Source organism: Vicia villosa, linkage group LG2 (assembly GCF_029867415.1).
Source record: "Vicia villosa cultivar HV-30 ecotype Madison, WI linkage group LG2, Vvil1.0, whole genome shotgun sequence".
Taxonomy (NCBI): domain Eukaryota; kingdom Viridiplantae; phylum Streptophyta; class Magnoliopsida; order Fabales; family Fabaceae; genus Vicia; species Vicia villosa.
The window spans coordinates 173,239,092-173,255,274 of record NC_081181.1 but is presented as its reverse complement, the minus strand read 5'-3'; the positions used below and the strand labels follow the sequence as shown (position 1 = coordinate 173,255,274).

General features: G+C 34.6%; 3 protein-coding genes and 1 non-coding gene across 4 annotated transcripts; 2 read left to right on the top strand and 2 right to left on the bottom strand.

Moving 5' to 3' along the window:
• Window positions 1-1,964: 1,964 nt before the first annotated feature.
• LOC131650683 (protein FAR1-RELATED SEQUENCE 5-like) lies at window positions 1,965-4,366 on the bottom strand. Its single transcript, XM_058920385.1, has 5 exons — window positions 4,324-4,366; window positions 4,051-4,249; window positions 3,005-3,958; window positions 2,209-2,925; window positions 1,965-2,145 (listed from the first exon to the last, which is right to left on the bottom strand). Exons 1-5 carry the CDS (start codon window positions 4,364-4,366, stop codon window positions 1,965-1,967), a joined length of 2,094 nt encoding a protein of 697 aa, XP_058776368.1.
• A 325-nt stretch (window positions 4,367-4,691) lies between these two features.
• Window positions 4,692-11,865, top strand: LOC131652996 (protein REBELOTE). The gene is made up of 12 exons (XM_058923001.1): window positions 4,692-4,921; window positions 5,014-5,186; window positions 5,525-5,582; window positions 5,676-5,770; window positions 6,298-6,366; window positions 8,277-8,792; window positions 8,938-9,222; window positions 9,393-9,722; window positions 9,899-10,105; window positions 10,851-10,940; window positions 11,023-11,115; window positions 11,270-11,865. The coding sequence occupies exons 1-12, from the start codon at window positions 4,813-4,815 to the stop codon at window positions 11,471-11,473; spliced, it is 2,229 nt and encodes a 742-aa protein (XP_058778984.1). The 5' UTR covers window positions 4,692-4,812; the 3' UTR covers window positions 11,474-11,865.
• A 1,618-nt stretch (window positions 11,866-13,483) lies between these two features.
• LOC131647468 (uncharacterized) lies at window positions 13,484-15,644 on the bottom strand. Its single transcript, XM_058917354.1, has 2 exons — window positions 15,487-15,644; window positions 13,484-14,377 (listed from the first exon to the last, which is right to left on the bottom strand). The coding sequence occupies exons 1-2, from the start codon at window positions 15,557-15,559 to the stop codon at window positions 13,698-13,700; spliced, it is 753 nt and encodes a 250-aa protein (XP_058773337.1). The 5' UTR covers window positions 15,560-15,644; the 3' UTR covers window positions 13,484-13,697.
• An 82-nt stretch (window positions 15,645-15,726) lies between these two features.
• On the top strand, window positions 15,727-15,798 carry TRNAP-AGG (transfer RNA proline (anticodon AGG)). The gene has a single exon. It is a non-coding gene; the product is annotated as a tRNA-Pro (tRNA).
• The last annotated feature ends 385 nt before the right edge of the window (window positions 15,799-16,183 follow it).

The following is a 16,183-nucleotide window of genomic DNA, read 5'->3' as shown; positions in this document are numbered from 1 at the left end:
TTCTCTTAGTGGGCTTAACCCATAATCCATCTATTACGTTTCTACTACTAAAACCCAATTAATTATATCTCTCATACAACTTAATTAACCCAAATAACACAAACACACATACAATTAAATATTTCAAATAATTATTATATCACATAATAACTAAATAAATAAATAATTAGTAAAAATACCAAATAGTATAATTACTAATATAATTAATAAAATCGGGATGTTACAATAGACCTCATCGAGCTTTTAACGAGTTATCTCTGTACAGAGGTTTTCTCGTTTGGGGTGAGTTACATGTGCTATACTTACCTGACAGGTGTCTTCGGCAGTTTGGTTATTGTCAGTATATCCCGCCTGCACCTCCTGCTGATACGCTCAGCAATGATGAGATTGCTGTGGAGTGGATTGCTTATGTCCAGAGCGTGACAGATGTGATTAGAGATACACGGCCAGTGGGATACCCTCATGAGACGGTTGATGGATATTTAGAGTGGTATTGCCGCGTTTTGCATCCTCAGGTGGTGCCTCCCCCACCTAGTGCGCGTAGAGAGGTTGCAGTTCCTGTCTTTGAGGCAGGACCAGCTGATCCGGATTGGGCTCGTGCCTTCACATTGGTGCACCGTTATCTCCAGCAGGTAGAGGCAGAGGAGGATGATGTCACATATGCTGATTTATTTGAGGTGTTACGCATCGCCCGTGAGCATTGACTCTATTATGATTGTACTCTTTTTTATATTTTATTTTATATTTTATGATTGTAAACTCTATTTTATATTTTATGATATATTCTATGGTATATTCTACTTTATATTTTATGGTATATTTATTTTTATTTGGATAAGATTTTATTTGGATAAGATTGCAGAGAGTTAGTGGATTGTGTTGTGTGGATAAGATTGCATTGATGGCCTATAAATAGGTTCTCCTAGTGTTGAGAAAAAATATCATATTTTTCAGAATGTCTCTTTATAATTTTATGGTTGACACAATTGTTTACTATACGGGAACTAAGGATCCCATGAAGCTTCCAATACCTGAGGATTGCGAGAGACTTGAGGCATTGAAAAGTTTGGTGAATGAAGCATTGCCAAAAACTGATAACCGACTTGTGAGTAAAATCTCGTATCGTGAAAACTGGAGCGTGGACGTTGATGGAAGGATAAGTTATAATGTTGTGGAGTTGAAGTGCGATAACAATATGAAAGACATGTGGAAATCACACCGCCGTAAGATAACTAAGGGACCGATCGAGTTTGAGGTGAACCTAACAAGGTCTGCTGAGGATGTTCTGAAGATGCTGGTTCGTCCAGAATCGTCTGCAAGAGTCTAATGCTTTATGTTCTATGTTGTATTATCTAATGTTATTGTTGTCATGTTTTAATGTTCTATGATCTATGTTATCATGGTTTAATGTTAATGTTCTATATAAATAAAAGATGTTCTATATTCTAATGTTAAAGTTCTATATAAATAAAATATTACATATAAATAAAAGTCATTTAATCTAAATTAACACTTGATGGTAACATAGGCGTAAGATAATGCCAATGTTGAAGACGTCCAGCAAAACCTAACATCCAAGATGTCGCCACTTGAAGACGAAACTTCATCCAATCTAACGTGACGGGTGGCAGTGGGAAGCCTTCTTTCATATTAACCTGATTTCATACCAAATAAATAATAAAAAAAATTAAATAAATAATTAAATAAGTAATTAAATAAGTAATTAAAAAAATAAATATATATAAAGGTTACCCGAACAAAATGATTCTTGTTGACAAGGCCAATGCAATATGTAGGAGCACTTGGAGAAAATGTTGTTGTCATGGGAAAAAAAGTCAAGCAAGGGTTACCAAGCATCACAAGAATGACGTTATACCGATTCGCTATCAAATATCCCATCTCTGGTAGTGTCAACCATTTCTCCGGTGGTTGAAAACCAACATTATCTATCAATAAACCACTTCTCACTTCGAATCATTTGGACCGAACAATCTCTCATATAAGTCCTTCTTTTCTCTTAATTCCATGTCCAAGTCACGACGAACCATTGCCCAACCATCCTCACTATACCCATGCCACGATGCAATGGCTCTAAATCCACAACTACCATCTGCTACAACATTAACTATCTCGGTAATATATGGCCTAATATGACAAGGAAACTGAAGAGTGAAATCCTGGTTCTTTGATTGTGATTGCTTCTTTTACTGTGATTGCTTCCTAGAAGTTTGTGATGCTTGCGATTGTTTTTGTGAAGATTGAGACGCCTGATCAGCATACTCAAAACCTGAAGGATCCCTATAAACATCATACCCAACTGGTTTCTTCCCCTTCCTCTTCACTCTGCCTTTAGTTTTTATTTTCTCAGGTGGTGGACACAATGAAGTTGTTGTGGGATATGCAATTTCATAAACCCTACTTTTCAATGCTCTTTTTCCAACAACATCTAGTGAGTTAAACCTTCTCCACAATTCATCAATTGCATTACTCATATCAACCTCCGAACCGGCTTCCTCGTCTAAAGGCAAGTCACCTTCCATAGATAGTATCCTCCATTGAAGATGAACACTTACTACTTGTAATGGGATTCCAACAACAATCAATCTCCCCATCTCACAAGCACAAGGTAGCCCATAACTTGTTCTCATAGTAAAACCACATTTTCCCCTACTATTTAGCACATAATCAAGCCTCGATAACTCTTCTGCAATGCGTCTCAAAGCAGCTCTCGATACTGAACCACGCAAATTATCATAAAATGGACTAATGTGTGCGTGCTCAACCTCATAAAAAGTTTTTTGAAACGAAGCTCGAATGTTACCTATTTGGATTTTTAGGTTAGAATTCATAGCTTCCCAAACTTTGACCATGTCACCAAGGTTGTCTCCTATCATCTGCTTTAGCTTCCAATGTGCAGATTCAACCCTAAAATAAACAAATAAAGTATAAAAATTAATAATTTAAAAATTAATACATAATAAAAATTTTAAGAATTATGACATACCGATTTGTCGTGGTTTTACCAAAATGAAGCACTCGATTAATCCATGCGCCTACAAATCTTTGCCTATGTGGGATCAACCAAGTGTTCTTCACGTAATCGAGGAAGTCATTACAAGCAAAGCATGCTTGTTCAAGATATTGCAACCGTACACCATACTCAACCTCATTACTAGCCCATACAACATCTTTCCACAATGTGCCTATTGTCTCTTGCATGTCTTTCATCACATATTCCTTGCATTTCATCCCAACATTTTTGTTAATATGAAAACGACATAGCAAGTTATGCGTCGTAGGAAAAACAACTTCAACTGCTTTCATCAAAGCAAGATCTCTATCCGTCAAAATCACTTGTGGAACCACATCTTTCTTCACAAACAATTGCTTCAGCTTATCCAAGACCCAAATAAAACTCTCTGTCTGCTCACACTCCATATAAGCAAATGCAACCGCAAATGTTAACTCGGTCGATGTCATACCAACTATTTCAAACAGAGGTTGTCTATATTTGTTGGTCTTATAAGTGGCGTCCATAATCAAGACAGTAGGAAAAAGATTCAGCAACTTTACCGAATCTGGATGAGCCCAAAAAATATCTCTCACAACTTCACAATCATCCCGTTTCCTACTCCAATAAACATAGTTCGCCTCCTCTATAAGCTTAAACAAATGTTGTATCTCACTTCTTGGACCTCTTATCTCCGCTTCAATCACACTTTTATGCTTGTATATCTGCGTGATCCGAGTGACGTTCTCAGGATCTCGCTCTTGCAAGGAAATCAATATGTGTCTAGGCGGAACATGTCTCTTTGTCAAATCAGCAACATGCTGCTTCTCATCGGCTGTCAACCTACCAACAAATGAATGACCTTCTAATCTATCTGGTAAACCATGATTATGAACTCCACACTTTACATCAACCTTCCATCCAGAACCATCTTTTGCCGGAGTCGATCTGATTTTGAATGGACATCCACATCTCTTAGTAGCACTTTGAGTCTCACTTTTATCCTTATATTTTCCACCTTTATCGCACCCAAATATCACTTTGTTACTTCTTCCTCTTTTGCCTGTTTCGGTGTCTCTGAACGCGTGATAATAACGGTCACTTTATTGTTAATTCCAGTCTCTTTAACCCAACGGATAACTTCTTCCCGTGTGACAAATCTCTCTGAAGTTGTGAAAGCATCAGTGGTATCTATAGCTGTATCGTTTTTTCGACAAATTTGGAGTGGAACTTCCATACCTGAAAAAAAATTACAAAAAATCAAAAAAAAAAAACATTCCGGAACACATTTCCAAACTGTTCCGGTTTGTAACCATGTGCCCCGGAACCCTTTCCCCAACTGTTCCGGTTTGGCATTAGAAGTACCGGAACAGGTTTGAAATGTCTTCCGGGAGGGAAAAAAATGAACCGGAACAGATTTCAAATGTCTTCCGGTTTGTAATTTTGTGAACCGGAACTCTTACCTCAGGTGTTCCGTTTTTTATGCGCGTAGGGGTGCAGATTTCAAATTTTTTTAACTTTTTGAAAAAATGGTAAAAAGTAAAATGGTAAAATGGTTATTAGTGTTTGAGGGTAAAATTGCCATTTTTAAAAAATTGTAGGGGTAGGAAGGCAAGTGTAGAAAGCCCAGTCAAGTATGTTTTAACAGGCCCAAAAATATATATATATTTTTAATTCTGTAAAACCCTAAAACCCTAAAATTAACAAAATCCCAGCGCTTCCGCTTTGACATTTTCGCTTCTCAGAAGTTGTTGAATCTCATTCTATCTTGTAATAATTTCTCCATTCTTCAAAGCTTTCGAATGGGGAAGTTAGGGAAGAATGCACGAAAATTTGCCAAAAAAAACCTACAATCAGTTTTGAGGAACCAAAGAAAGTTAAAATCCAAGTTCAAAAGAAAAGCTTCAAAAGGTATCATACTATTCTTCTTCTTCTTATTGCAAATGTAAATTTTGTATCCTTTCTGCTAAATCGATTTGAATTTCTATTGTTGATTGTAACAGGTGATAGGCACGATGTTGAAGAAATTCAAGAGACTGAAGCTGTTACAAATCCTTCAAACAACACTGTTGTTGAAGAAATTTTAGATATTTCACTTGATGCTGTTTTCAGTGATAATGAAAGTGAGGTGCCTGGTGAGGGTGAGGGTTCAGATAGTGATGGATATCTTTCAGAGGTTTGAGTTTTAATTTAGTCATAATTATGTTTTTAAAGTTTAGTGCCGCATAAATTTTACATAATCAATTCATTCGAAATCAATTATTTTCACCACAGAACTAAACACACACATCATCTAATGTGTTTTTCATTAGTTAATTAAGTCTTTGAATGTGTATTCAATTAGACACTTTGGTCCATCAAATTACTCTTTAAAGATACATTTAGCGACCAAAATGTAATTTTGATATAGGGATGCTGACTCACATATAGCGACCGTAATGTGTTTACTCTTTAATTTTTCATTAGGTTTAGGTGTTCTATATTAAGTATTTTGATTTTTAAGCATATGAACAGGACTCAAGCTGTGCACATGTTACTGGAAGTGATGATGAAAATGAAAATTATATTGAGAGTAAGGACATTTGAAGCTTTTTAGTTTCAACTAAATTGCAACATTCCTTTGTTACATGTGTTTTATTAGATTTTGATGCAAGGTTTTTTTCAGATGACAACAGTGGTAGTTCGTTATCGGTCCAAAACAAGGAAATTTTTGGAGAACTTTTGAAGAAAGAAAAGAGGTTGAACAGATTGAAAGAAAAGGTGCGGTTTTCCTTGTATCTAAAAAACAAGAGTTTCATAAGTTTCTAAAGTTGTTGAAAATTAAAACTATGCAACAAAACAAGAGCTGATTTATTCAAAAAACAAGAGTTTCATAAGTTTCTAAGTTGTTGAAAATTAAAACTATGCAACAAAACAAGAGCTGATTTCTTCAAAGTCAGGTCTTCAGAATCAGATAAAATTGGGTAAAATCTTGATAGATTTGTGGTCTGATTTTAAAGATTTTGCCTCTGTTGTTATTTTTCAAGTGCCTAGTCCCTTAACTATCCCATTTTCTATTCTCTCTATTCTTTCTCATTGGAATTCATGGATAATACATTCTCTGTTTTGAAAATTATGGGATTCTATTTTCCAGTTCTAACATTGTATTTGTATAACATAATTTACGTTGTGACATTTAATGTTTTTCATCTAGTTTGATTCTAATGAATTAAGTATTGATTTTGTTTTTTCCATTCAATGTTTCTTTGACAAGTATCCGACCTGACTTATCTTCTTGAAATCTACAGTTTCCAGGGTTTTCTAAATTTCTGGAAAGTTATGATGTAGGCACTGGACAAGATACAGACGAAGAAACTGTGAGTATTCTAATGACTTATTTAATAATGGCGTGCAGATTTACATGTTAGAATTCCTGGTGACTAATTCATTGACATCTTCTAATGGTTCCCATTAGAATGTTATTTATACATTTTCTAGTGGAATTCCTAGTCTTTCAGCAACACTTTAGTCACATACCTAGTTGACGTGGGATCTTAAAACACACTTCTAACATCGGGTCCGCCATCTGACAGAGTTTGCAAGTGTCTGAGTGCCTCAATATCAAGAGCTTGTTTAGCTTATTTTTTGAGCAATATTTTAGTCACATACCTACCTAGTTGATGTAGGATTTTAACACACTCTTCTAACATCTTGGAGTTGACATCTGAAGTAAAGTTTGCAAGTGTCTGAGTGCCTAAAAATCAAAAGCTTGTTTCTTAAGAATGCACTGAGTAACTTTTTAATATATGCGTCTAAAGCTGTTTCTTTTTTATCGTTGAAAAACCTATATTTTAAACACATCTATTAATTAACATTTCGTTTTAAAAGGCCCTAATTGATAGCTTCAATATAACTGCAGCTCTTTTTTTCTTGATTTATGATAGTTAGTGTTTAGATAATTTTCTCTTAATAGATACTATAACTAGATAACCCTTCCATCCAATTTTAAAAGATGCACTCACCTCCCCTAAGAATTGAAATGTTCTACACTTTAAGCCAAGTTTTTATTGTGAAAAAACTACAAAGTCATCACTAGATTTTACTTATACAACCTTCCATGTCAGACTCTGCATAGGTAGAACTAAAAATAAAGTTTCAAACACCATATCATCTATTCTAGAACTTCACAAAAAGCTTCATTTCATCTTTTTGATTTTCCGCAATTACAATAAGTGTTACAAAATAGCTACCAAATGTGTTGACAATTGCGAGTCACCAAGGGATTAAGGATCCTTATAAAGCTTTTTTACAATAAAAGGGATCAAAGAGGAGAGGAGCTTAATTTTTACATAGATAGAGGACGGTGTACTTTAAGCATCTCTTAGGGGGAGTGAGTGTAGTTTACTTAGTATTTTTAAAAAAATCTACCTTGTTGAAATTCAATCTGCTTGTTACTTTATAATGTATCATGTTTTGAGCTTTGGGTTGTTGCATTTCAATATTCTTTTCTTCTTTGGTCTTATTTGGTGAATAGGACAAACTAACTATAGATAGAGTAAGGGTTTGTTTCATTGACAAGACAAAACAAATAGAATAGAATGAAACATCATGTAGTTATCTCATAATTTCGCCATTTGAATGTGATTTATATCCTATTATTATTATACCTTTATTTTGTTCATCTCAAAGACATAATAGGATGATAAAATAGTTATTTGAGCAACAAATATATGTGTTTTTCTGTTTTCCCTTCTGTAATCCAGTAGTCGGAGCTTTCTTATCTAGATCATTAGGGATCATTTCAGCTTACTTTGATTATTAATCACATTACTCTGCTGAAGTTTGTTTCTGTATTTCTACCTACATTTGCATCAATCAACTATTAGACTCACTCATCACACAACTCTCTACCACTAGCTTATGAGTTTGATTTACAACCATCACCTTGAAATTGAGGGGCTGAAGAATAGATGCACATGTATCTGCATTGCAGTTAATTATTGTGTAGTAACAGAACGTGCTGAATCCAGATATTCTGATGTTAGTTAGACTGGGATTACCTCGAGCCTCTTAAGGCTCAATTGTAACCTCACAATATACTGGTTGATACTCAATTAATTCATTTCAACATTTTAACTTGTCATAGACTCCGGAGTTTCTCTCTGGCTTATTACATCCATTTTTCTTCAATTTCTCTATGTTTAAGACTCCAACACCTAGCTTCAAACTTTCGACCTAACTAGCACTTCTGTTAATGAAAATTGACATCTTTTCTTATGTGGTTCAGGGTTCAGATGACGAAAGATTAGATACAGTGAATGATGACAATGCACATGCTCGGGCGGGTAAAATGTTGACAAGTACATCTGTTGATTCTTTGTGTAAACTGGTAAAAGAACAACGTAGTCTGCCTGCTCTTACTTGCCTCATGAATGCTTATAGGGCGGCATGCCATAGTGATTCTGAAATAACCAGTGTCAGTGATAGTGTTTTATCTAACGGTATTCAGACAAGTGAAACTTTCTGCACAATATTAATGTTCATGTTGCATGAGGCTGATACTATATTTAGGATGTTACTGGGAATATCAAGTTCATGTTCCAAGAAGGAAGCTGTTTTGGACATAAAGAATTCAGCTAAATGGTTATCTCTTAGACCGCTTATTAAGTCATACTTAAGGAGTACTGTGTTTCTCTTGAACCAGATCACCGACTCCAAGATATTAGTCTTCTCAATTTGTCAACTCAGGTCTTCAATAATCTTTCTTGCTGCATTTCCATCTTTATTGCATAAGCTTCTCAAGGTATTCTTTGATTTCACAGTAGTAAAATATAATTGAAGTTCATCATATGCTATGTATAACATATGACATGGTTTTATGTATAATGTCACCGTCAATTTTGTGCCATGTAAAATATTCCTTACCTTTGCACTCTAATTTATTACAGATTTGTGTTGATCTCTGGGCAACAGGTGATAGATCTCTGTCATCACACTCCTTTCTTATCATACGCGATATAGCATCTGTGTGTGGCTCTAATTGGTTAGACATCTGCTTTGTCAAAACATACAAGGCCTTCATCGGTCGCTCTCCATCTGAACATACACATTTTTTAAGGAACTCCTTTGTGGAGCTATGTTGTTTAGATGTGCAGAAGTCATCAAATAAAGCAAATATATGCATAAGGCGTCTAGGTGAGATATTGCTGAAGGGGTGGCAAGTGAAAAAGAAGGTAAGCTTTAAACGATTTTAATATATATTGCCATTTTTTGTTTGTGTAAGGTCTTCATGTTCAGTCTTTTAGAGAATTAAATAGCATGTTCAAGTATCTAGAATCTAGAGTATTTCTGTATTTCTTTATTGAAAAAGTTTTCTGATTTTTGCCTTTTATCTTATGGGCAGGAGGTGGTTGAGAAAATTTGTAGTTGGCAGTACCTCAATTGCATTGATCTATGGGTTTCATTTATATCAGAAAACATACCTGACTATGATCTTCAGCCATTGCTGTATATGATTGCTCAAATTATAAATGGAGTTGTTCTCCTCTTTCCCGGGCCTAGATATTTGCCGCTGAGACTCAGATGTATCCAGTGGCTTAATCGTCTTGCTAGTTCTAGTGGGGTTTTCATTCCTGTTACATCATTAGTGCTGGATTTTCTAGAATACAATATTACCAAAGATGGTGGAAAACCTGGCAAAGTGTTTGAATTTCAACCTTTGTCTACAATAAAGGTAAGAAGAAAATGTCGGGGCATATTTTTTCTTGTTAGCATTACCCTTTTTTCTAAAAAGATTTAGATTATTTCTAGAATTTTTATTTGTCTAATATCTCTTGGCCTCTTAATCCACAATACATTCAGATTACCTTGTTTTCTCTACTGTTTTAGTTGACACTTAATTTTTTGCAGCTTCCAAAGCATTGGTTAAAATCACGTGAGTTTCAAGAAGAGTGTGTCACATCTACCATTGAACTCCTTTCAGAGCACTTTGCACAATGGAGCTACCATGTATCTTTTCCTGAACTGGCAACAGCTCCACTTGTCTTCCTTAAAAAGATAGTTGAGAAGACCTCTAATGAGAGTTTTAGACGAGTTATCAAGCGATTCATTGACCAGGTACGACTACACTTCCTGTATGATTAGCACCCAAAAGCAATTTTTTTTTTGTATGATTAGCTTCCAATAGTGCCATCTATTTTTATACATTCCTTCTGCTATAGTGTTGTAAAATGTCGTATATAGCGTGCTTTTGTGCTGTGACTCTAAATGGTTATTCTATATCTAGTGGAAAACGTAGAATTGCCCTCATATATTAATGCTATAGGCAAGTCTTCGAGTATTTTAAGGGTGGCAAAAAATGACTTTGTCCCTACTCTTTGTAATCCCAGTTAAGAAAATAAAAAAGCAAAAACTATGAGAATTCAATTAAGAATTCTCTCATCATTTTCATTAGAACATAAGAATTCTAACATATACCAGCCATTTTGTGATTTTCCTGGAAGCCTACCCTTGCTTGATGTAAGCTATCCAGCAATGAGTGTGCACGACACTACTACTCCCTCTAGTCCTATTTATAAGAGACAATTCACTTTTTAGATACATTCAATAATTAATGTATTTGGACTACATATAGACCAAATACATTAATTATTGAATGTATCTAAAAAGTCAAATGTCTCTTATAAATAGGACCGGATGGAGTATTATGTAATATGTAGTTTGTTTAATTCTTAATAACTATCCGAGACATAACCATTCAATAGTCAATATAACCCCAAAAAAGTTCATTTTTTTAAGCAAATGAATGAACAATTGAGGTCTCAGCCAACTCTTTTTTTCTCCCTTTTTGTGGGGAATTTAGGTGGAGTTGAATGTTGACTTTGTGCAAAGGAAAAGAGATGACGTGCCATTCTCACCAAAAGATCACCAGTCTGTCGGATCGTTTCTTCAGGTAATCTCAATTTTCTTCCCTTCCTGATTCAAGATTCCAGTCATTGCTGTAACTTGACTTGTTTAACCATTTGTTTTGACAGGCTGAAAAACGTAGCGGTAATAATTCTTTTACTCAATACTACAAAAGCATCATTCGCAAGGCTGCTTCTAGGAAAACGCTCTCAAATAAAAAGGTATGAATGACTTTATTTCTCGACTGTTCTTCCTGTTTCTGTTTAGGTGGGTTACCCATGCTATTTTCCTCTGTTATGAATGCCACCATAGACTAAGCATTCACAAAATCCACCCTCTTCCTATTAATTGGTTTCTACATGATCTATGCTGCAGTCTCTGGGCAAAGGAAAGAAGAGGAAAACACAGCGTCCAAAGGGCGTTGTTGTTGATGGCAACCCTGCTGACTCTGGAAAGAAGAAGAAAATGCAGCATCCAAATGGCGTTGTTGATGGCAACACAGCTGATTCTCGAAAGAAGAAAATGCAGCATTCAAATGGTGTTGTTGATGTCAACCCTACTGATTCTTTAAAGAATTAATGCATCTTGCTTTCATGATTCTGTTACTCGGGTTAAAGAAAATAGATGTTACTTTCTTGTACACTTTGTTGTACCTTTAAGTTTTGAAATTTAGCGGCGTTGAATATGAATTTTGTTTCGTTCATTGGACCTGATGAGCATCAATTTTGAAATATTTGTTCTAGTTTTAAATTAATCCTTAGGTTTCAAAGGAAATGTAATGCAAGAGATTATAATTTTGCAACCTTTTAGAGACACCAAATATTCTGTCGGCATTGACACTGAATTACTGATCATAAGTGGAAGGAATACTAACTCTCAACTAGGAATGTTAGGCAAAATGTTTGCATTTATCACGGTTTTCATGGGAAAAGATTAAATGCAAAATGCTGCTTGATTTTTTATTATTTTAATTTACTTCATTTTGCTAAGAAAAGTATTTTATACTATTATCTAATATTGCTAAAATACTATATAATAAACCAAAAAACATACTGATGATAAAGTTCATCATTTGAATTTATTTTTAATTCTAAATCATGTTAAACATGTACATTATTCTATTATGTTCTCTGAAGCTTATTAGGTGCAGTAAGTATCTAGTATGCATGTTTGCAGTGATCGGTTAACTAAATTTTAATTTTTATGTTGCATTTATCATGTTCAAATTTCAGAAAATAGTGTTATTTTGAGCAAATTTATACATACAATGACTAAAAGTTGCAATTAGTTTTTGAGTTCTCTTAAATTATGTCTTATAAAAATAGTTAGCTTGTTTATTTAAAAAAATGGTTAATAAGAGTTAGGCTGTACACATTAAAATTCCCGAGATTAATTTTGAGATAGATAACTTAAGCGTTTTCTTTGACTTTCTAATATTATAATATGGATAAAATTAAGTTTGAAATGAAATTAGACATTTTGATTTTGGCTAGCTCTAATGTAGATTGGAAAGAGTAGTGTGCGATCTTGTTGGCTACTTTTGAATCGGTTGTCGACAAGGTAGAATCTTTTGAGACGTTAGATTATGTTTGGTTATATTAATTCGTGGTGTGGAGTGTGCATGCAATATGTAAAGTCGACAAATCATTTTTTTGTTTTGTTTGAGGTTGTCTCAATTATACGGTATAGAGATTTTAGATGAGTGGGATGACTTGGGCCTTTGCCGCATTTGGTTTTAGGGATGTTTGAGTTGTTACAAGGCCTAGGTTAAGATAAACAGGATACAACGCATTAGCCTCCTTGATCTCGATGTAACATCGTGGTCTGAACTAGTTAGAAATTGCGACATAAAATTATTTTTTTGTCAGGAAAGTATTGATTTATTTGTCAGGAAAGTATTGATTAATCATTGGATGTCCTTGATCCTCTAGCTTGGCATTGAAGTGGGCTCATGCACATACTTTAAATTTTGAAGTTGAAATAAGTATTGATTAATCATTGGATGTCCTTATCCTCTAGTTTGGCGTCAAAGTGGGCTCATGCACATACTTTGAATTTTGAAATTTTTTCAACTGGGAGCAGGACTTATTCAAGTGACCGGATATCTAAGGCTATGTTAGGTGGAATTTTGAAGTTGAAATAAGTATTGATTAATCATTGGATGTCCTTATCCTCTATAGCTTGGCGTCAAAGTGGGCTCATGCACATACTTTGATTTTTGAAATTTTTTCAACTGGGAGCAGGACTTATTCAAGTGACCGGATATCTAAGGCTATGTTAGGTGATAGCTGCTCTTCTTTAATTGTAGGTGATTGTGTCATCCTCCCTCTAGCTTGAATATTGCAGAAGTTTGTTGCGTCTCAGGTTTTAAAGATAGATTGGTTTGTTGGGATAGAATAGAGTAGAACCAAAAACAATTTTTTTTAGCTATTTCTTACATGATCCTATATTATATTTACATAACAAAACATTATTTAAAATCATGGTAGTAAGAAAAGCCCTTTTAGTAAAATTAATCTAATGCAAAACTTTCAACCAATATTACACATACATAAATAATAAAACATGACAAAAATAGAAGCACTGAAAGAACAATAAATAAGTACACATCATTCATTGTTTTGTCAAAGAAAAGAGTACATAGGTATCGTTATAATTAAGGCTACAAAAATCCCCATAATTGAAGTTGCAAATAACCATACAAAACTTTATTTTTAAAATCTAAACAGCTCATTCTATCATCAGAACAAAACGTATAAAATCTCAAAAGGGTCAAATTCAAAGTTCAGCAGCATTTTTCAAATCACAAATTCTTGAAAGCAGAGTCATGAGTTTCCTTCTGTGGTGTGAGTCTAGCAAGAAGTGCCTTATTGTGACAGTGTTCTGTGTCCACAAAATAGAAACTCCCATTAGCCTTAAATGTCACATAAGGCCTATTGGTATCTGCTGGACGAATATCTGAAAACTTGATTGTCTTTGGGATATGTGTTGCCAGCCATGACAACATCTCCACCTCGAAGCTGTCTGAACCGGGTTGCCATCGGAGTTTGTGAATGTACGGGCTGACAAACCAGTGAAGGATGGCGGTTGTTGAAGTACTGAAAAATATCACTGATGATGCCACTGCACCCTTTAGGATGACATTACTGTCAGGGGATGTCATGAAGGTTATGACCGGACCAAGAGATACCGAGAGGCAGCAAGTTGAGAGAGACAGAAGTTTTACTTTTTTTATGGTACTTGAGATTGGACCGTAGTAGAAAATTCCGGTTTCCTTTTGTCCTTCCTCAGATTGTCTTCCACTGGCAGGCCCAATGCTGATCTTGTCTTCCTCAGCTGGTGCAGCTTTAGATGCCCATCTTATTTGAGAAGTAGCAAATTGGGAAGAAGTCTTAAATGTCGGTTTCGCATTGTTCTGCGGTTTGAATATTGGATTAGCACTGATCGGCTGTCCGCATGTGGAGGACCTAAAACACTGGTACACTGAGCCATAAAAACAAATGTAACCAAATAAACACATTAGCAACCATATTATTTGCAGTAAATAAAATTTAAAGAAAAAAGCTTTAACATTGTTGGCATTCTCAGAAACAACACCCAAAACAGACCTCCATATAGATATTTGCCCTATATACATCATAATTTGAAGTTATATGGTGAACTTAATGTCCTTTGATGGTTCTACGTTATAGTTTAAAGACTATTGCCATTTGGCATGACCCGAACTAAAACATTATGAACCATGACATAGAGGCAAGTTAAACCAGAGGACCCATGATTAAATTTTACTCAGTTTCTTCAGCCAGAAATTAAAGTCGACTTGGGTAATGAAAGTGAAACAACTTGTTTTGGCTTTTTTTTTGTACAAAACTTTGAAAGCAGAGAACAGTCTGACATTGTTGTAAATAAAACTCTTTCACAAACAAAATATTATGTTTCATTTCTCTTTTTGTTTACAAAACATCACATTGTTTGGGCTTTGTTTTCTATTTTCAAAGTTTTACACTTTTGTACAAGAAACAGTAACAATCCCTACAAATTTACATCGCTGCTTCCATTCCATCCCATCAAAGCCAAAGCTTATATTATGTTTAAATTTTGGCATGAACAGAAAAAAAACATACGCTACTAGGTCTAGAAGTCTCTGAATCAAGACATCACCATCATATCAATTAAGTAAAGCACAACAGGAAACACACATTGACAGAACATGATAATCACTACTAGTAAACAATGACCTAAAGAGGTAAATATTCTGAGTTATAAGCCGTTTTCAAAAGCAATCTAGAGAACTTATGAAAGTAAGCTCAAAACAGCTTATGAACATGCCATCAGCTGTTTTAAAAGTTCTTTGAAACAGTCTCACAAGTGCCATCAGCTGTTATAATATCAAAAAAACAAACATAAAATGTAATTTTATGAAAATGAAAAAATCAAAAACTGAGAAAACGGAATGGATATAAAGCAAACACGAGGTGGTAGAAAAATAACAGTTTCATTAAATCAGAAGCATCAATAAAAATTGAAAAACCCTAAAAAAAACTAAAACCCTAGTTCGGTGGGTTTTGTAAAAAAAAAAGAAGAGAGAGGACCTGAAGGAGTGTTTGATGATAACGAAGAAAAGCGATTGCGAGACTGTGATCGGAGCAAGTGAATCAAACTCATTGTAGCAAACTCTGAATCTCACTCACTCTTTCCGTGTATGTGAGATATGAAATGTAATAATCAAACCAGGTGTATATTGTGCATTACTGCGATTCGATTTAACTCAACTAAACATGGGTTTTGTATATTGTTAAGTAATAAAAATCCAAATCGTTTAGCATCAAAACGGGCATTTGGTCTAGTGGTATGATTCTCGCTTAGGGTGCGAGAGGTCCCGAGTTCAATTCTCGGAATGCCCCAATTTTGTTTTATTTAATTTACAAGAAGTTACATTCTGTTTTTGACAATAAAGAGGTGCAAATAAGTTATCTCTTGTTTTTTGTTACAGAAACACGCATATTTTTTAGAAATAAATGCAACTATCTCTTCTTAATATTTTATTTTCGTTTAACTAAAATTTTATTTTTTATTTCGAAAATTTTAATAACTCTAATTATTTTGGTTGGCAATGCAACTAATTACATGATTAATTATTTCATCTCTCAGCCTATCATGCATTAATTTTTCAAGGATTCAACCAACACCCCCCAATTCAACCCTTGCACCTCCACATCTTATATGATATGACTAAAATAGTCTTGGAATAAAAATAAGCGAAATTGTAAAAATAAATCTCATTATTTC